General features: G+C 36.4%; 1 protein-coding gene across 1 annotated transcript; it reads left to right on the forward strand.

The window, feature by feature from the left end:
* The first annotated feature begins 15,147 nt into the window (after positions 1-15,147).
* LOC115972210 (receptor-like serine/threonine-protein kinase SD1-8) lies at positions 15,148-20,057 on the forward strand. The gene is made up of 8 exons (XM_031092417.1): positions 15,148-15,241; positions 15,701-16,899; positions 17,034-17,147; positions 18,110-18,303; positions 18,572-18,782; positions 18,892-19,126; positions 19,229-19,376; positions 19,699-20,057. Exons 2-8 carry the CDS (start codon positions 15,876-15,878, stop codon positions 20,005-20,007), a joined length of 2,235 nt encoding a protein of 744 aa, XP_030948277.1. The 5' UTR covers positions 15,148-15,241; positions 15,701-15,875; the 3' UTR covers positions 20,008-20,057.
* The last annotated feature ends 1,812 nt before the right edge of the window (positions 20,058-21,869 follow it).

Genomic DNA, 21,869 nt, shown 5'->3' on the forward strand with positions numbered 1-21,869 from the left:
ATGAAGATTCAATACCCGCCTAAACTTCCGGGCTTCTAGCATGGATTTAAAAACAAAAAAAAAAAAAATTGTTCTTTTGTTCTTGGATTTTTTAATTTCTTAAGCCATACTAGTAGTAGTGACTACCTCCTAAGTCATAATCGCATTGATTATGTGAAAGAAGTTTCAATGGTCCTGGTCTTCAACAAAAATTTCCTTTTGACAGTGTCTACTGTCTAATAACCACACGATTCTTTCTAATATCTATACGAATCAAGGTGTGTTCAAAGTATTCATTGCAAAATGAAGTCATATGTAGCTAGCACTTTTACAGGAAAAAATCATCAAAATTTAGGATTTAAAAAAAAAAAAAATTCAAGAGAAGTAAATGTTAGAAATACTGAATGATTGTATATTGTATTTCATAGTAAAAGAATACACATGAATGCCTTTATATAGGAGACATATGCGTGCACTACAAGTAAGAGTGTAGTACAAGAATGTGTGTTATACAAGTAATCTAGTTGGACAGGAGCAGCTACAGAAGGAATATGTGCCTCATTTGGAAAAAGATCTAAGACAGAGGAGGAAGATAGGGAGGCATGGAAGTGAGAGAGCTCGAGAAAGAGGCGATATTCCCAAAAGGCAACATTGCGGGAGATACAAAGACGATGAGAAACATGATCATAACACCGATACCCCTTTTGAGTTTCATCATAGCCAAAAAAACAACAAAGCCTCGACTGAGGCTCAAGTTTGTTATGCTCATGTGGTTGAAGAAGAACGAAACAAGTAGAATCGAAAGAGCGAAGATGGTAATAGTCTGGAGGTGACCCAAAAAGGCGCTTATATGAAGTTTAATTTTGGATGACAGGACTTGAAATGCGATTAATAGCATGAACAACATGAAGAGCAGCTTCGCCCCAAAAAGGAGCAGGAACTCTGGCAGAGAGAAGGAGAGCACGAACAGTGTCAAGAATATGACGAAGTTTTCGTTCAACTCTACCCTTTTGCTGAGAGGTACCTGGACAAGTTAGTTGATGAACAGTACCATAGGAATGCAAAACAGCATGGAAAGCATATTGAGTGTACTCAAGAGCATTATTAGATCGAAAAATTTTGATACGTTTGGAAAATTTAGTTTCAACCATTTTTGCAAAATTAGAATATACTTGCAATAATTTAGAACGATATTTCATATTAAAAATCCAGCTATAGCGAGAGTAATCATCAACAAAGACAATAAAATATCGAGATCCACCAATACTAGAGACAGAGAAATGCCCCCAAACATTAGAATGAATAAGGTCAAAGATATCAGTGGATATTGATTCACTAGTATTGAAAGGCAAAGCTGGTTATTTTCCTAACTGACATGAAACACAATCAAAATTTTCTGTAGACACTGAACCTAACAAACCTCTAGAATCCAATTGTTGTACCCGAGAAGAAGATGCGTGACCAAGTCAAGCATGCCAAAGTGCAAGGGAAGGAATAGAAGAAACTGCAACAGTTGCAGCAACAAAAATAGGAGCAATAAGTGGAAGACGAAGGTTGTCCACGAGAAACATACGCCCAACTCTGGGACCAGTCCCAAGCTCCTGTCCCGTCCTTGGATCCTGCACAATACACTCAGAATAATTAAAGATAATGTGATAACCCAACTCAACTAATTGTCCCACAGATAATAAATTGTAAGAAAGGTCAGGAACATTAAAGACCCCAGGAACCGAGAGGTTGGAAGTCGAAACGGAACCTATATTATGACCAGACATTGTGGAACCATTTGCTATGCGAATATTAAGAGGGTGTGGTGCAGGTTTAAGTTCAGAAAATAAGGACGAGTGAGGTGTTATGTGATTGCAACAAGCAGAATCCATAAGCCAAAAGGAAGGAGACATACCAGATAAAGCTGAGAGAGAAGAGTAATAAGATGCATTACTAACCATACAAATGACATTAGCGATGATGTTTTTAAGGTCATCTGTGGACATGGTGAAAGTGCGACCTGAAGAGTTAGACTGTGCAGAAACAGGAGCCATTGGTTGGACACTCTCAGTGTTAACAATAGTAGTAGCAGAAATTGAAACAGCTGATTTGTTGTGATGATAGCAAGTCTAATATTGTGGCCAAAACGTTTGCAAAAATTGCAAAAACGTTTGCTAGATTGTCGGTGATGATTATTGCAACAAGAAGAAGACCTATCCTTATTCTTCATTTAGAAGCAAAATATGCAAAAATGGATTGCAAAATTGAAATCTACACGAAAAACTGAGTAAGAAGCACCTGGATTGTAAAAAATCAACTCTGGGTCAAAGTCAACGGTCAACGCACGGTCAAGGTCAACAGAGGCTGATGTAAGCAAGATGACGTAAGCGCTGACTAGGTGATGACGTAAGCGCTGACTAGGTGTTGACGTCAGCAAGTGATGTTAGCAAGCAAGCAAATAGGGCTGACGTGGCAGATGACGTTAGCAAGTGACGTCAATGGGCAGTAGGGCGGCGCGTGTGGCGCGTAGTTGATGTTGCAGAGAATTTTAGGTAGCGCGTGAGGGCGCGTGAGAAGTCCGATGAGGCCGATTCTTTTTTGACTATGTAGATCGGAGAAAGACGATTCCGACAGTGGTGGCGACGACAGGATCGAAGCAATATTGATGGCGCATGAGGCGCGTGGAAGAACTTGCCGAAACTTTGACCGGCGCGTGGCAGTGCATGTAGGTTCAGATGATGATTATTCAAGCGGCGTTGTGTAGATCGGTTGAAAATCTACGCAATGATATGTCTTATGTCTTAATCAGAGGTCTGATGTGGAAGATCCGACGAAGGCAGTGATCTTGGTGGCAGTGATCGAGCTTCTGGCCGTGAAGATTCAACCTTGGGCACCTCTGACGGTGGTGGAGTAGTCAGGAGAGGGTATGGAAAAGGTTTACTGACCGAAGAAGTCGAGGCAACGGAAAATACCAACAAAGACAAGACTGCAAAACACAAGAAAGTTAGTGCAATGACTCTGATACCATGTTAGAAATACTGAATGATTGTATATTGTATTTCACAGTAAAAGAATACACATGAGTGCCTTTATATAGGAGGCATATGAGTGCAGTACAAGTAAAAGTGTAGGACAAGAATGTGTGTTATGCAAGTAATATAGTTGGGCCTAAAGCCCATAACATTATACACGTTAACAGTAAACACACCAAACACCTCCATGGTCCAACAATTTCTTTCCTCCCAAATTTGGGAGGAATGGGAGAGTGAAGACAGAGTTTTGATGGTGGAACCTACCAATAAACTATACTTTTCTTCATTTCGGAAAAATACACTCATAATAGGGTATACTTTCTTCCATCATTTCTCTCTTACAAACCAAACAACTTCATGGAATTTTTTTTCCTCTCTTCCCTTTCTTCTCCCCTCTTCCTCCCTTTTCTTTCTCTTTTCTCTCTTCTCAAAATAATATTGCATTCATCCATCCTAGGGTGGCCTAAATTTTAGGATTAGATAGAATTTTGAGAGAGAATAAATAAGTGTACCATTCTTATAAAATTAAACTCTAATTTAAAATATTTTTCCAAAAAATAATTCCAAGGGATATAGCTTTTTGTTAATTATTTTTTCTTTTATTTCTTTTTGGCTTAATCTTGTTATTTTTTGAGCTATAATTGTTGTTCTTTAGTATAACTTTTACCGTTATTATTTAAGAGTTTTTTTTTTTTTTTTTTCTTTAAAGGGTAAAGCTTAAGGGGGTTATGTTTGGAGAGCTAGTACTATTTTAGGAATAATTTTATGAAGATAACAAAATGTTACAATAATTTCAAAACATTTCTAAAATAGTATGCCATATCATTAAAAGACAATTTTAAAAATCAGAGATTGTGATGGGCCCATATGTGAATTTGTATGCTAATTAGGAATGTTGTGAATTAATTATGGTTTTTTGTTCTGTTTTTTAGGGTGATTCAAAGATCATAATTAATGCTTTAAATTACATTGGTTTTAATAGTTCTTCTATTGATCATTTAGTTAAAGACACTTTGTCTATAGTTGGCTCTCTAGTGAGTATTTCCTTCTTTTATATTAGCTGGCAGGGCAATGTTGTAGCTCATGCTTTAGTTAGAAGAGTTAGGTTTTCTTTTCTGTTGTTAGTTTGGAAGGAGTCGGTTTCTCGAACATTTCCAATTCTATTGTTTTTTATTTTCCAAGTCAGTTGATGTGGATTTTTAAAAAGAAAGATGTTCAATTTTTTTTTAGGTAGACGAAATAAGTTAACTATAAAATAATTATATATATTGCAAGAGACGAGATATATATAGGGTAGAGCTGCCATTGAAGACAACATGAAAAAGAAGAAGAATTGCAATAGATGTTTCAAATGCTTACTCAGTGTCGAAGGCTAATTTTTTTAGCTTTTGGGCAAAAAAAATCCAAATAATTATGGGTGACAGGCACACAAATACAACAAATATAGATCAACTCCTATCTCCTTCGAATAAGCTGCCAGAAGAACTGTCCCAACTCCCAACACAAAAAGTCATCATCCATTTTAAGTTGCTCAAGCTAAGTACTTTACCAACACAAAGTCTAAGATTTCATCACTTTGTGAAAGGATGGCTCCTTCTTCAATAGAACCTTTAGAGAATAGAACCAAAGCATAGGTCTTTTGTCTTCTTCAATAAAGCTTCTGGGGAAAATTGTCAAAGCAACGAATTAACCTAAAGAGAACGACTAATCCTCTTGTGCATGGTCCATGCCCACATATCTCACCTGAGCTTCATCTTGCGTTACACTTACACCTGCCTCAAGACAAGACGACAAAGCGACGATTGTGGGTCAGGTGAGTCTCTAATCAAAACACCAATACCAGTCAGAACAGTATGGCACTAGTGGTGGCAACGGCTTGGGAACGGTGGTTTAATGGGATTGGGGTTGGAGAGATGGTGGTGGTGGGTGAGAGTGGAGGTAAATACAAAGAACCAAATAATAGAAACTGAGAAAGGGGAGAGCATGAAGAGAGGACACAGATCAATGAACTATTAATTTTTCTGATCATTGGAATCAATGATCACGATTAAAAGTATTGTAGGTATTGCATGGATCTCAATCCTCCAAGGAGTTATACCATTAATTTGTACATGTATCTCTCCTTTCACATAAAAGTAGACCCTATGAGTGGGTCTACTTCTTTTTGAGAAGGAGGAAACATATTCTAGTGTTTCTCTAATCCTCCCCCACAATCTATTTATTAGTAAACCAAAATAAAATTAGCACAAATATCAATTACTCTAGTTTATGTCTAAAATAGTCACTCTGAACTTTGAAGCTAGTTTACACTATGTTTGGTCATACCTAGGAGAGGGAAAAGAAAGAAAAAAAGGAAGGGAAAAGAAAGAAAAGAGAAGAAAATATTTCTCTTTGCTATGTTTAGATATAGGAAAGAGAGGAAAGAAGAAAATGTGAGAATTCTAGATTTCTTTTGGTTTGCAAAGAAAAGAGACAGGAAAAATGTGTGTTTTTAAATTGTACTCTTTGAAAAGATGAAATAATAACACTTTTAAATTAGGAGAGTGTCTACTACATACACTTGCACATATAATGTAGACATCCCATTTTACACCCATAATTTAATCTTGCAAATGGCAAAATGGTCATTTCACACATCAAGGGCACAAATGTAATTTTAACCATTAATTAATTCATCACACTTCATGGGGATGATCTTGAAGTTTCAAAGATCACAATAATATATATATATATATATATTTTTTTTTTTTTGGGTTAAAACACAATAATATGTTTGTTGCTTCAATCAAATGACCAGATTGAAATATATCACAAGATCAAATTCTAACTATTAATGTGTGTCTAACTAGGTTAAACTAATTACATAGGATAAATGGTGATTAATTTTGATTGGACACTAAAAATGACAAGTTAAAAATAATCATATAGAAATTGTTATTGTGTGGTTTCATATTTTAATATGAAACTTAGTGCATATATAAGATTTAAATTGATAAGCTGATAAAAAAAGAATGCCAAAGGAGTTGTTTGTTTAGTTAGCTACAACTTTTTAAGGTATTTAACAAAAAATGACCAGAAAATAAACAAGAATACTGTACAAAACAATTGAGGAAACAATAACTATTTAGGGTATTTAAACCATGGCCACTGCACTTTACGTGCTTGTGAATCTGACGAAGAGAGAGGAGAAATGATCTATGTAGTAGAAAAAGTATATGGCTGTGACTACAGACTTTCTGTAACTAACCGATAACATAATAATATATTTGTATGCTGTGTTTAGAGTGACCAACCACCTGGCCAAAAAAAACTAAACAGCGGGAAGAATTGAAGCCCACATGTGAGAAAGACTTCTGGCAAGGTTTTGGCCACTCCAAAACAGAGAGCACACATGCTTCTTGGCTTAGACCACCATTTATGAATATGATATGCAATAACCAATTCCTTTCATTGTAAAGGAAAGCAAAGGTTAGGCAGTTTTATGCAATTCATAAATGGAATCTTAAAAGACAGTGTTCGATCGATCTGATATGACAATTCGGGACATACTGTGCGGCTGAGTCTCTGCCAAGATTGGTACTGCGTATCAGATTCGCAGGGACCGCAGCAAAAGTCGATGACAAGGGATTTTGAAACAGTTGCTGGCTGCCATGAGAGAGGAGCTAGGGTCGGTTTTACTTTTGAGAATTCAGGAGGAAGAGAGGGACTCACTGTGAGAGAGAGAGAAAGAGAGAGTAAAAGTGGAGAGGGGTGCGAGCATATGTGGTCGGCCATGCAAAAAGTATTGGCTTATTAGTGGGCCATTTGGCACTCTTTAAGTTAGCCCCATTAGGCCATATATTTGCATGCAAAATTTTCATATTAATATTACCTTAATTAAACACTATGAACCCTCAATGTCCTTGATTATGATCTTGATCTTGCAGACTTTTGGGGTGCTAGAGTTCTTTATGTTAACTTTCATGGTTTCTGGGTTCCCAGGGAGTGCATTGCCCACTTGGAGGAAGTTTATAACAGCCGTGGGGATTTTATGCAAGGATTTCTCTTCGGTCGATCCACGAGGGAGCACTTCCTTAAGTTGTTGGGGAGTGGGATGAATGACATTGAGCATAACTTCATCGATACTATGTTTGTCAAGAGGTCATCGATACTATGTTTGTCAAGAGGATTCTACAGTGGAGGCCCGCGGTTTAGGAGTTGATCAAGGTCGAATTTGTTGTGGAGTTCCTGCTGGATCACTTGCGAGAGATAGCGCGAGCCTTCTTTACGAGGAATGTTCAACTTGCTGTGGATGCTATAGATGCTCGCATTAAGAGTTTGAAGAAGGAGGCGGCAGACTTAAAGGCATGTCACGAGCGTCTTCTTTCTCGTGTTACTGACCCCAGTCACTTTGGAGATCAAACCCTTATTTCAGACCTTTGATTAGACTGTGACATTATGTATCTTTATTTCCTTCCCCCATGTTTATTTCTCTCCCTTTTCTCTCTACTCAGTGCACTTCCTTATTTCTCTAACACTTATTTGATAAGTTTGATATGACATATATATTTTGGGCTTGTAATCTATTATGCCACATCTGCTATAGCTACTTCTATGTTTATGATACAGTATGTTTTGCTAATATTCCATGGTCTTCATTACTTTTTTTTTTTTTTTTTGCACTTAATCACCAACTACAAATGAAAACATTCTACAACGCTTTCTTGTGACATTATCCCTTGCAGAGGTGGTCACTTGGAGGAAAGAAAGAAAACATCAGAGAAAGAAAGGAATAACTACATAATGTTTCTTAGGCATAATAATGCTTTAACCATTTGCCATTAATAGGGTCCATCAAATCTTTTCCATCCATTTGGGCCAAAGGATAATACCCACTTGCATGTGCTTCCCTTACCACGAAGGGTCCCCCATTTTGGCGAGAATTTAGATGATCCTACCATACCTCCCCTAACGTGGTGTCTATAATACAAGTTGTCCTTCTGCAGACACACTATCTTTAGTTGTCCTGCCATAAGTTTCGGCCATATTTTGCCTATGTTGTGGCTGTGCTCTTAGGCTTCCTCCTTTTTTTTTTTCTAACCCTTCCAGGTCATCGCATCTTTCTGCCGCAAAGACTTCCTTCTCATTTTCTCTCTTTTGTGCCTGCATAACCCTTAAAGAATGTAACATCACTTTTGTTGGGCTCATTACCTCTGTTCCATAGACTAAGGAGAATGCCCAAATCCTGTAGCAGATTTGGGTGAACTTCGGTAGGCCCACAGGGCGTCTGGTAGATGTGTTACTCATCCTCTGGTGTACTCTTAGCTCATCTTGCTGATAATCTTGATAAGGGTTTTGTTTGTTGCTTCCGCTTGCCCGTTCCCTTTGGGGTAATAGGGCGATGACCGATGGTATTTGTTCTGATAAAACTCCAGCATCTTTCTTACCTCTCTGTTGACAAATGGGGTACCATTGTCACTTACAATTCTATAAGGTACCCCAAATCGGACAATTATGTTTTCTTTGATGAAGTTCACCACAGCTCCTCCCGTGGCTTTGCTGAGTGGTATGGCCTCTTCCCATTTGGTAAAGTATTCTGTAGCTACAAGGATCCATATGTACCCATGAGAAGGTGGATTAACTGGTCCCACTAAATTGAGCCCCCAGGTGTGAAAAGGTTATGGGGTGACCATGCTATGCAAGCTTTGTGGGTGGATGTGGATCAGATTGGCTTGCACTTGGCAGCTGTGGCAATTTTTCACAAATTCTGTCATATCCCTCTTCATTATGGATGAATAATAACCCATCTGCAGCATGCACCGATATAGCTTCTTCTTTCCTTGGTGCTCTCCACATTCCCCAGCACGTACCTCCTTTAACGTTTCTCTAGCCTCATCAGGACCCAAACATCGTAATGGGACCCCGTCATATCCCTTTTTGAAAAGGAAGTAGCAAGTTGCCAGCTTCCTAAGCTTATATCTTTCACTATACTTTTGTGGCAGGACAACTTCTGTCAGGTATTGCATGAATGGGCTTCTCCAATCTTCATTGGCAAACGCGGCATAACTTTCTTCATGATCTATAGCCAAATGACAGGCCTCACACTGGGTTTGGACTAGGTTCGCGTCCTTACCCATGTTTGGCCAATAAAAACCAGTTCTCTGAAGCCTGTGGAAAAGTTTGATTTGTCGCAGAGCCTGCAGGTTCTACCATGCACTTCCTTAAGTTTTCTTTGGGCCTCTTCTGGGCCAACGTCCTGTATGGGGCAAAACATGGTTCCTTTAAGGAGAAACTTTCCTTGGCTTGGCAGACCACCAAATTAAAGTCAACTATCACCTTCAAATGTTTGATCCCCATCTCGAGGGTTGTAGCTAACCCAGTAAGATGAGCCTTGTATTTTGCGGTATTGTTTGCACACGAAAACTATAACTTGAACGAGAGCGCCACGATCCCTTCTCCTTCATGATAAAGGATCACTCCTATGCCTCCCGAGTTTGCTATAGAAGAGCCATCAAACTTCATGACCCCCTCGGTTACTTCTGCTGTGGCCACTTCTCCTAGAACCTCATCATCTAGCGGAAATTCCTCATCTCTTGGAAATTGAGCCAACAAGTCTGCTATGGTAGCTTAGAGCATCATGCTTAGACTATCCACAGAGGAAATTCTATCTTATCCTATTTTACCATCTTAAAAAGTACTTTATCAATTATACAATACCATTTTTACAATACTCCAACATCTCAACTTTTATTTTACAATACAACACATTAAAATAATATTTCTACACAATAAAATAATATATCCAAAACCCAAATAAAAACAAAAACCCAAAACCCAAATCACCTCTGCAACCACCTGATACCACCACCACCAAGTACATACCCAAACTAATTTTTATCTCCAAAACTCAGTACATAAACTGATTTTTATCAGTTGAAAACCAAATCCATCTTCAAGCACAAAAAAAATCAAAATCACGGCAACCCACAAAATCAAAATAAAAAACAAACCAAACCACGGAAACCCCCAACTTTGGTAACCACGGCAACCCACAAAATCAAAATCAAAATCAAACCAAACCACAGCAATCCCCAACCACGGCAACCCATAAAATCAAAATCAAACCAAACCCACCTCTTCCTTTAAGCATCGGTCACAGCAACAAAACAAAACAAAACAAAACCAAAAAAAAAATACCCCCACAAAACCCAAAACTCCAAACCCGCTGATCCACCATGATCCTCAACCCCAGAGCCACCACAACCTGCCACGACCCGCCACGATCCACACCGATTCAAAACCCAACCAACACAATCAATTCAAGACTCGCCGATCCACCACGATCCACACCAATTCAAGACCCACAGTCCATAACCCACACTGGACTTGAGAGAGCCACAACCCACACTGGACCAATCTCCACCGAGATACCCACAAACCACACCCACATCGGAGCAAACCCATCGGAGCAAAACATCGAGCCACGGCCTGGGTTTGGTGTTGCTGGGCGATGGTGGCCAACGGTGGCCTAATGGAGAGCAAAGGGAGAGGGAGAAATCACTAAGAGAGAACAAAGGGAGAGGGAGAAATTTGAAAGAGAGAGAGACGTGGGAGACAGAGTGTAAAGAGTAGGAAAGTCAGAAGGAATAAAATAAATTTTTTTATTTTTTTTATTTTATTTACAGTAGTAGCCATTTAGAAGTTCGGATGTTGAGCTCTTTTGGGCTTGAAATGCAAAATTTTCCTTACATTTGGCATTTGCAATCCCCAGTGCGAATGCTCTTAACTTTTTCCTTCTATTAAAGGTATTAAAAAAAAGCAGCATTAATGGAGAGTGCACAGCACGCTCTTCCACTCCGTGTGATTTCAGATATTTGCATTCTTGTTGAAAAGTCTATTAACATCCGTGACTGATTCGTTTCTAGTTCACAACTGACAGTTAAAGATGCAATTTAGTGCCCTAATTACAATTTAATGTCTCAATCTCAACGTCATGACATGTCTGCTACGCTACATAATTGTTAATTTCATTGTACCCACTTGGGAGTTGGAACAAATTCATTAAAAAAATCTTTCATTACACACACAAAAAAACAAAGGCTAAAGTTTCTGATTATTGAGTAAGATATTTTGGATTTAATTTCTAACCATACCAAAAAATGATTGGTGTCTTGATTTGATAAAAAAAAAACTATTATTAGAAGTGGTTGTTATAGGTTGAAACTCTCTCAAAATAATAATAATTGTAAGGACCGGATTTGAGTCCTAAGCCCAAAAGTTAGAAGGATCTAAGCTCAAAGAGCCCAATACAATGAATTTGTAGAGAATGGGTTGGAAAACTAGGCTCTAATGAGTTGGGTAGCAATTATAATGGATCCAAATGACAATAAAGTAAATGTGGATTGATTGTATCTAATGAAAATCGTCATCGGCACAGTTCGAGGAGATCAGTTCTTATATATAGTTCTTGAAGTTGATTACAAGTACAGTTCTTATTGCTACAATGTTTCTCTCTTAATTCTCTGATCCCCTTTCTTCAGGGTCTTATTTCTGTTTTATACTCTCCTCCTCCCTTCATCTCTACCATTCACGTGTAGATTAGATTACTGGTGTTGATCCTTATCCCATCAGCATCTTCCTGAAATTTCTAATAGTAGCTATAAGGCTGAAAATTACAGCTCATATATCACTTCCTCATTAATGCGGCCAGAGAGTTAGTTACAAAGCATTTAATTTGTTTGTTTTTATCCCATAAAAATTGGAATTAAAAAAAGGTCATATGAAAAAAAAAGAAAAAAAAAGAGTTGATTCAACATAACGTAACATATAAAAAATTAAAATTTTTAAAAATTAAAAAAAAAAAAAAAAGAGAAAGAGAATGTGGTTGATAGTTATAAGGAATTTTGAGATATATATATATACATATATTAAATTAGAGTCCTGGTAGTATACTATTCTTTTTTAATTCTTTAAAAATATAAAAATTTAATAAAATTTCTGCAATTTGGTGAAGTCACGCAACGCAATCACGGCATCTAAGCCCAACTTTTATTATATATAATATGATTTGCGAAATTTCAAGATAATCTAAGATCAATAACTATGTCATCGATCAAGTGTTTAAATTTAAAATTTTTCGTATTTAAAATTGTGCATAAAAGATGAGTTTCCATATCCAATAGTAAATTGCATCCGATTGGCACAAAACTTTGTATGCGTGTTAATAACATAGAGAGCATGTAATCCAACAGTGAGATTTATGAAATATTAATTCAATAAAAAGTTATTATATGTTGTTAAAATGTTTAGAATTACACCGGGTGTAGCTCTAAACCCAACTCATATATTGATCTGCAAAATCTCTTCAATCTTCTATAGGTAATCCCTCTCCATCTTTCCCAAATCACTCCTCCCACTTCTTTCTCTTCATCTTATCCTTCTCATCCCTTACCTTCTTCTTATCTTTCACCCATTGGTCCTTCTTACCCTTTGTTGGCTTCAATTGGTTTAGAATGAGGGTGAGAAGCAGGAGAGATCTGAATTTGATGCTAATGCCATGGGATTCTCTATTCTCTCACAGGACAGGGGGAATAAAAGATTAAGAAAAAAAAACATAAAGAAAAAGTATTTTAACATTGTTTGTGTAAGTCAATAAACAAGATAGATGGCAAAAATTGAAGAGGGGGAACCTAAGTAATAGTATTTAAGGTCCTGTATTTAAGTTTTGCCTATATATATAGGGTTGGGTTCAAGTTATACTTGATGTAACTCTAAATAATGTTACATCACTCAATATTTTTTAATTCGATGCAAATTTTGATAAATCCACCGTTAAATTGCATTATTTTTATATATTCTTCATGCTTGCAAATTTTCATGGTGATCAAAGATTAATAGTTATGTCATCAATCAATTGTTTAAATTCAAATTTTTGTAGTTCAAAATAATGCATAAAATATGAATTTATGGATCAAATAGTAAATAATATCCAATTGACATGAAACTTGGCAAGAATATTAAAAACATATAAAACATGTAATTCAACGATAAGATTTTTAAAATATGAATTTTATAACAAGTTATTGAGTGCTGTAACATTACTTAAAGTTAAATCAAGTGTAACTTGAACCCAACCCATATATATATATATATATATATATAAAATGTATATGTGACTAACGCTTACTTTTTTTTTTTTTTTTTTTTTTTAGAATACTAAGTATTCTAACACACATACACACAAGGGGAGAGGGGACTAATGCTTACTTGAGTCATTAAACTTGTGAACATGAAGTTGGTGTTTGGAAAACCATTAGTATTTTATGTAGTCATAGTGGTTGTAGAGGTGGAGGTAGTGGTATTAGCGACAATGGTCATAGTTGTAATAGTAACAGTGGTGGAGGCAAGCTGTGATGTGATGATGGTGGTAGTGTTGGGTAGTGGTGGTGACTATGATGATAAGGATTAAAGGCAATGGTGGTATCGAACTGTTACCAAAAATTTTAAAAATTTTAAATTACTACTCCAATAATAATAATAATAATAATAATACAGTAATACTGTTCTTCTATCTACATTAACTAAGAAATGCATGAATTTGGTAAAGTATATTGTTTTAGACTTACTTTACATGATAGCATTTTGTTTTGTTTATGTTTTTCTTGCACTGAACTTGTTTTTCCACCTCCGTCAAGCTGACTATGTGACACGCATGGCCATTTTAGTGCAACTTGTCTTTCTTATTGACAGGTTCTTGTTTTGATTGGAACACATCATTTCTAAAGATGAATGCATTTTAGACTGTGCACATCTAATCAGTATTCTAGCTCAACATGATGCATGTGGAACTTGTAAGTATAAAAAGCAACACTTCACTACTATAGTGCCGTCACTCTTCACAAAAGCAACACTTCATTAAAGTCAAAAATCAATCCTCTGTTATCTGATTCTTTAAAAAAAAAAAAAAAGTAAAATATCTAGCCACACGGTTTCAAATGGATTGAGGCGAATGTATGTATTGATTGTGGTCTCTCCTCACAAATCCAAATAAGCCCAGGTCTTTCTCTCACTGTGACATATTGACAGGTGGATCACATTAAAGATTGGATAGTGGGGATTAAATGATCTCATATGGCTAGGTTTTGATACATGAATATAAAAAGCAACACTTCACTACTACAGTGACATCACTCTTCACAAAAGCAACACTTCACTAAAGTCAAAAATCAATCCTCTGTTATCTAATTCTTTAAGAAGAAAAAAAAAAAGTAAAATATCTGACCACATGATTTCAAATGGATTGAGGCGAATGTATGTATTGATTGTGGTCTCTCCTCTCCAAATCCAAATAAGCCCAGTCTTTCTCTCTTTGTGACATATTGACAGGTGGATCACATTAAAGATTGGATAGTGGGGATTAAATGATCTCATATGGCTAGGTTTTGATCCATGAATATAAAAAGCAACACTTCACTACTACAGTGCCGTCACTCTTCACAAAAGCAACACTTCACTAAAGTAAAAAATCAATCCTCTGTTATCTGATTCTTTAAGAAAAAAAAAAGTAAAATATCTGGCCACACAGTTTCAAATGGATTAAGGCGAATGTATGTATTGATTGTGGTCTCTCCTCTCCACATCCAAATAAGCCCAAGTCTTTCTCTCACTATGACATATTGATAGGGATCACATTAAAGATTGGATAGTGGGGATTAAATGATCTTATATGGCTAGGTTTTGATCCATGAATATAAAAAAGCAACACTTCACTACTATAGTGTCGTCACTCTTCACAAAAGCAACACTTCACTAAAGTCAAAAATCAATCCTCTGTTATCTGATTCTTTAAAAAAAAAGTAAAATATCTGGCCACACGGTTTCAAATGGATTGAGGCGAATGTATGTATTGATTGTGGTCTCTCCTCACAAATCCAAATAAGCCCAGGTCTTTCTCTCATTGTGACATATTGACAGGTGGATCACATTAAAGATTGGATAGTGGGGATTAAATGATCTCATATGGCTAGGTTTTGATCCATGAATATAAAAAGCAACACTTCACTACTACAGTGTTGTCACGCTTCACAAAAGCAACACTTCACTAAAGTCAAAAATCAATCCTCTGTTATCTGATTCTTTAAGGAAAAAAAGTAAAATATATGGCCACACGGTTTCAAATGGATTGAGGCAAATGAATGTATTGATTATGGTCTCTCCTCTCCAAATCCAAATAAGCCCAGGTCTTTCTCTCACTGTGTCTATAGGTATGTTTTCCCTCTTTCTCTAAAGATTTGTGACACATGGGTAGGATCACAGCTCCAAAAAGCTAGCTTTGAGGGGAGGAAAAATGAGAGTGAGAGAGAGACTAAGAGAGGTGTGAGTGTTTTTAGGTTACTTTTGGTTTTCAACCCAACTGACCAATAACCAGTTCAACCATACTAGTTCCCAATTTTTGCAGTTGAACCAGCCGGTTCCTAATTATTTCTGATTTTTTATTGATTTTCGATTTTTACTCATAACTGAACCAAATTATTAACTGATTCTCGATTGAACCGATCGGACCGGGTGGTCTAGTCCGATTTTTAAAAATAGGTTAGCTAGGAGATTTAAGACCAGCAAGCAATGGACATCTTCGCTTTTGTGGTGTTGAGTTCCAATTTGCTTATTTTATTCTTTGTATTCTCGAATGCTGCTGATAGCATTACTAAATCGCAATTCCTCAGTGACATTGAGAATACAACCTTGGTCTCTAAAGATGGTGGCTTTGTCCTGGGGTTCTTCAATCCCGGTAATTCCACTAACCGTTACTTGGGAATTCGGTACAACACTATCACAGTTAAAACGGTTGTTTGGGTAGCAAACCGACTCAACCCAATTAGCGACTCGTCTGGCGTGTTGATGTTAAACAGTTCGGGTAGCCTTGTTCTTCTTAGCCAGAATACGACTATTGCTTGGTTGGCAAATTCAACAAAGGAGGCAAGGAGTCCAGTTGTTGAGCTTTTAGATTCTGGAAATCTAGTATTAAGAGAAGAGAATGAAGGAAACCCAGGACGCTATTTGTGGCAAAGCTTTGACTATCCCTCTGATACATGGCTACCTGGGATGAAGCTTGGATGGGACTTAAGGATTGGTTTGAAACGGCATCTATCTTCATGGAAGAGTTCAGATGACCCCTCACCTGGAGAACTGAGCTGGGAGATTGAACTTCATAATTACCCTGAATTTGTCATGAAGATCGGCTCCCAGAAGTACTTCCGGTCCGGCCCATGGAATGGCCTTTTTTTCAGTGGTATGCCAGATTTAAAGTCCACCCAGGATTACAGCTTCACTTATGTCTACAACAAAGATGAGGTTTACTTCAAGTTCGATATGATTCAGGAATCTGTAATCACAAGAGCAGTTTTGAACCAATCACAGTATGAGGTCTACTTGTGGGTTGAAGAAAAAAAAGAATGGAGCATGTTGTTACATTTGCCAAAAGACAAATGTGACAATTATAATTTATGTGGTGCTTATGGAAATTGTATCATGGGTGAGTCACCTGTCTGTCAATGTGTAGAAGGATTCAAGCCTAAATCACTACAAACATGGAACCCAAAAGAGTGGTATAAGGGATGTGAACGCAGTAAGCAATTGAGCTGCCAGGATAAAGATAAAATTGTGTTTGTTAAATTTGTTGGACTCAAATCGCCAGATTCTACAGATTCTTGGGTGGAAGAAAGCATGGATTTTGAGGAATGCAGAGACAAATGTTTGAACATCTGTAACTGTACGGCTTTTACAAACTCAAATATCAGATACGGAATAAGTGGCTGTGCCATGTGGTTTGGGGATCTAATTGATATTAGACAGATCTCTGCTAATAACAGGATGGATGTTGATAATCAGAATGTATATATTCGAATGTCTGCATCAGAGAAAGGTAATGTGCCTATAGTCTTCGTTGCTCTTTAATTCATATTTTGACATGCCATTGAAGCTAAAATCTTTGTTTCCGTCAGTTTTATTGCATTACTAAACTATTTTTGCTTTTCTATTGCAAATTCAATCAAAAAGAGGTGAAAAACAAGCAAAAGATGAAGCTGATAATGATAGTTGTGGTTGCCATTGCCGTAGCTTTTGGGGTACTCTTGATTCTTTACTGCATTTGTAAGAGGTCAGACTTCAAAGGTAATATTACGCAAGTCATTTTACCAAGGTTCTTTGATATAACTTCTATAAACGTACAGAGCAGCTAATAAGATCGTTGAACAAGAAAAGTTGTGATGTATAGCCATTTTTTTTTTTTTTTTTTTTTTTTTTGGGGGAGAGTCAAACTGTGTCACTAAACCAGTTTTTTTGAAAGAGTTATGCAAGTCAAACCATGTCACTAGACCAAGATTTTGTGCAACCTTGAATCACTTCTAGTACTTGCAGCAAGTGTGTTTATTTGATAGAAAATTTTGCACTTCGAGGCTACATCTCATTCTATCCTCGAGGGCTAAGTTACTTTTGATACGATAAGTAGGACTAAGTGAAGAACTTAAAACAAGCATTTTCAAGGCTAAGTCGGTATGCTCTATTCTAATTCGAAGTATTCATAGTTGCCAAAAAAAACTTGAGACTACAATTAACTAATTGCATGAAAAGTAAAACATTGGAAGTGAACTTACTTTCATTAACATAATGAGGCATTTACAATTGAGTCTAATTCTAATCGAAAAGATAAATTTAAAAGATAACAAGCAAATATGAGTGTTGGTAAATCTCTTGATATATTTTATTTGATGTAAAAAGGGGTTAAATTATGTACTTGTGGTTGTTCGAAGTATTGCTGACTGAAGAGGCCCACTCAAGCAAGTAAATATATGTGGGCTCAAGCAATTCATTTACTTCCAACTGCCGGCATAAGAACTCATCAAGGATTTCAACAAAACAATTAAATGCTTTTGAAATTATATGTATATATTCCTCTGCAACCATGTAACAGAACTCAGTTATTATTTGAGCCATGACGGCTTTTATGAATCATTTTAGGATTAGATTAGAGGAACCATCTTCACGATTAAGTAGGGGAGGACTTGTTATAATTTGATTTGAGAAACAGGATCACACAGCTTGGACTAATCGGAACTATCTTCTTGATCAAGCAGGGGAGGACTTGATATCATTTGATTTCACCAACAGGGCTATACAACGAGGACTAATCAACAAGAAGAGGATTGGGAAAGGTAGAAATAAGGAAATGGAGCTTCCACTCTTCAGTTTTTCTAGTGTGTCTACTGCTACTAATTACTTCAGTGCCTCAAATAAACTTGGAGAGGGTGGTTTTGGACCTGTTTACAAAGTAAGTTTCAATAACTAACCACATTGATCTTAGAAGAGAAATTCTGAAGTAATATATAATATTCAACAAGCTAACGTTTAACACAAATATTGACGTCCTAATACTTGCATGAAACTGATGCTAGGTGTTAAAGGTATTAGGTATACATGGGCGAGGCCTAATTATATTGTAAGCCTAATACCTCTAACACTAGCATCCAACCTATAATAATTGTTTGATGTGGATTCATCCCAAGGTTTAATAAATAACTAAAAAGAACTATTTTCAGGGATCCTTGCTGAATGGACAATTAGTAGCGGTAAAAAGACTTTCAAGAAAATCTGGACAAGGATGGGAAGAGCTGAAAAATGAGGCAATGCTTATAGCCAAACTCCAACACAAGAATCTTGTGAAACTGCTTGGCTGCTGCATTGAAAGAGATGAAAAGATTTTGATCTATGAATATTTGCCCAATAAAAGCTTAGATTATTTCCTTTTTGGTATGTAGTTTAACATAATCTTAATTACTTTCGAAGTCATCTGCTTACATTATGCCTACCAATTATTTCCTATCTTCTATCTTACTATCTATATGTGGTATTGAGACAGATCCAATTAGACATGGGATAATAGATTGGGCAACCCGAACTCACATCATTGAAGGGATTGCTCAAGGGCTTCTTTACCTCCATCAGTATTCCAGGTTACAAATCATTCACAGAGATTTGAAGGCCAGCAATATCTTGTTGGATAAAGACATGAATCCTAAGATATCAGATTTTGGATTGGCAAGAATTTTTTGTGGGAATGGGTCACAAGCAACCAACCGAATAGTGGGGACTTAGTAAGTATAATTCATAAGTATGTATCTATAGCAAATATCAGTAATAAATACAAAGTATTCACAATGAAGCTACTAACTAGTTATTTTTACAATGAAATACAGTGGCTATATGTCCCCAGAATATGCAATGGAAGGCCTCTTCTCAATTAAATCTGACATCTTTAGTTTTGGAGTATTATTGTTAGAGATCTTGAGTGGCAAGAAGAATACTGGTTTCTATCAAAGTGACTCTATCAATCTTATTGGATATGTGAGTAATGGACCCTCTTACTTTTAAGTTAACAAAAGCTTAGACAATGTGTTTAACCATTTGAGTCTGTGTGTGTATTATACCATCTCTTGACTTTTCAAAGGATTATCTTCTGATTCAGTAATGTTGATTTAAAAGTTATATATCTAGTGTCAAATTGAGTTTCCTCTAAACCTAAGTAGCTGCTTTTCGGTGTTTTACCCAAGATCATTTCTAATGCTCCTTTAATTCAGTTTGCAGTTCTTCTTATTTGTGATGTGTACTATGCTAAACGCATCATAAATGGCACTTGCTTTTAATTTTGATGCTAAATTTTCTTCAGGCGTGGGATTTGTGGAAAAGCAATAGGTCGTTGGAGTTGATGGATCCAATCCTTGGAGATACTCCTCCTGCAAATGTCCTTTTGAGTTATATAAACATAGCATTCCTTCGCATCCAAGAAAATGCAACTGATAGGCCTACCATATCAGATGTGATCTCGATGTTCAGTAAGGAACCTGCACTTCTACCTTCACCAAAAAAACCCGTGTTTTCATTTGCCAGCGGTTTCGAGGATTTGAGTTCATCTAAGAGAGAGCCAGAAATTTGTTCTCTAAATAACATGACAGCCTCAATTTTGGAAGCTCGGTAATAATTTAGAGTCTTAGACTTTGGTGATCATACATCAATTGTTCATCTTGTTACCTAAATATGTTTCAAATAAAAAATAATATTATAATATCATTGGCTTATTGCCATGTTGTAGTCTGTCAAGTCCTACATTAAAAGATTTTTCTTCCTATTCTCCTACTTTCATTATATACCTCTTCTTCTTCTGTTTTTAGCATAATTGCATAAGGATATTCATGGACTAATATGAAGGAGGGCCTTAGGGACACTTCTAAAAGTCTACACCCAAAAAAGGCCAAGGCCCAGGCAGATGCCATTTTTGGAATAAAAATAGGAAAAACTATACTTTACCACCCTAAATTATGCTCCATATTACACTTTGCACTCTAAACTATTTGAATGCACAATTTGCACCCTAAACTATGACATTCGTTACACTTTGCACCCCGCCATTAGTTTTACGGTTAAGTGGGATGGAAATATGAAGCACATGACTTGCACATGCATTGCTAAGTGGCACAAACTTAAAAGACCAAACACCCCCCACCCCCCTCTTCCCAATCGATTAAAAACAAAACTTGTATTTTTTTTTTTTCTAGTTCTCTCTCGTGCATAGGTATCAACCCTTCTCCAAAATCCCCAAATCAAAATCATCTTTGGCATCATCACTACTCCACCACCACAAAACCTTCTAAGAAAAATTCTTGGTAGACTCTGAATGGACAAAAGAATTGCTCTACAATCATAATGAAATAATTGCACATCAAAGCCAGTAGAACTCAATGTAATCATAAAATTTTACTCAGGTTTCAACCGCTTAAACTTTGACTTATCTCCCACTTTGAGTCTTTTTCTTTTCCTTGTTTTTTTTCTTTACTTGATGTAGATTGATCTAATAAAGCTTTGGCCAATGTTTTCCCGTCACTAAGATGCGCTTTTTAGCACTGTCCCAGGCTATGCCATTTAAAACATCAATACCATTATTCCTAGATTGTACCAAATTTTCCCTTAAATTTTGAAGAAGAATCCATCCAAGCAAAGTACCATCCTTAGGTGAGATTCTAGCAATGCAGTCAATCTGCCAAACATTTGCCCAAACTTCTCCATTTATATACTCTAGTTCATCAAGGTTGTGTACTTCATGACCATTATATGTGACAATATGTTTTCCTATGACTTTGAAATTTTGACGGTTAATCAAATACAATGTTGAAGTCCCATCACTTCCAAACAAGACGTTTTCATCAGTTGCCAGACCCTAACCATCTCTTTCCTCTTGCGAGAAAGCTATTCCTTGAGTTGAGATACTACTGCTTAGATTAGATGGTTAGCTTAGTAGATGCTTTCTTGTAGCTCTACCATTTAAAAAGCACTTCTCTTGCATTCTTGAGTTCGTTTTTTGTCTTGTAGCTACTACCGACATGCTATGCAAGTGGATGTATAGGCCTCCTATCCAAGGATGTCAATACCGTACCGGAGGCCGTACCGGTTTGGCCACCGGTACGATATATTTCGGATACCGGTCAATACCGGTGTACCGTTTCGGGTTTACCGCTATTTATATATATATATATATATATATATATATGTATGTATGTTTGTGTATATATATATTATAATAAATATAAAAGTTTACCATAAAATATTTCCTCAATTTAGAACTAGTTATTCATGGTTTTAGACTTTAGTATCAATTAAAAGGGAAAAAAAATAAAAAAAATAAAATAGAAAGCTTAAAAGTTACCATTGCATATTAAGAAAACAAATAATACTAATAAGTTAATACAAATAAGTTACCATTTTGTCCTAACAAAAATTCAAAAATTACAAAACTTAAAAAAAAAAAAAAAAAAAAAAAAAAAAAAAAAACTTTTTTCTGTACCG

Source organism: Quercus lobata, chromosome 12 (genome assembly GCF_001633185.2).
Source record: "Quercus lobata isolate SW786 chromosome 12, ValleyOak3.0 Primary Assembly, whole genome shotgun sequence".
Lineage (NCBI taxonomy): Eukaryota > Viridiplantae > Streptophyta > Magnoliopsida > Fagales > Fagaceae > Quercus > Quercus lobata.

What these genes read in the sequence shown, in the direction of transcription:
- LOC115972210 (XM_031092417.1), top strand. Translation starts at nt 15,876, where the DNA reads ATGTTAAACAGTTCGGGTAGCCTTGTTCTTCTTAGCCAGAATACGACT. An exon ending in AACCGAATAGTGGGGACTTA is followed by an intron (nt 19,127 to 19,228) that starts GTAAGTATAATT and finishes AATGAAATACAG; the next exon opens with TGGCTATATGTCCCCAGAAT. An exon ending in CTATCAATCTTATTGGATAT is followed by an intron (nt 19,377 to 19,698) that starts GTGAGTAATGGA and finishes AATTTTCTTCAG; the next exon opens with GCGTGGGATTTGTGGAAAAG.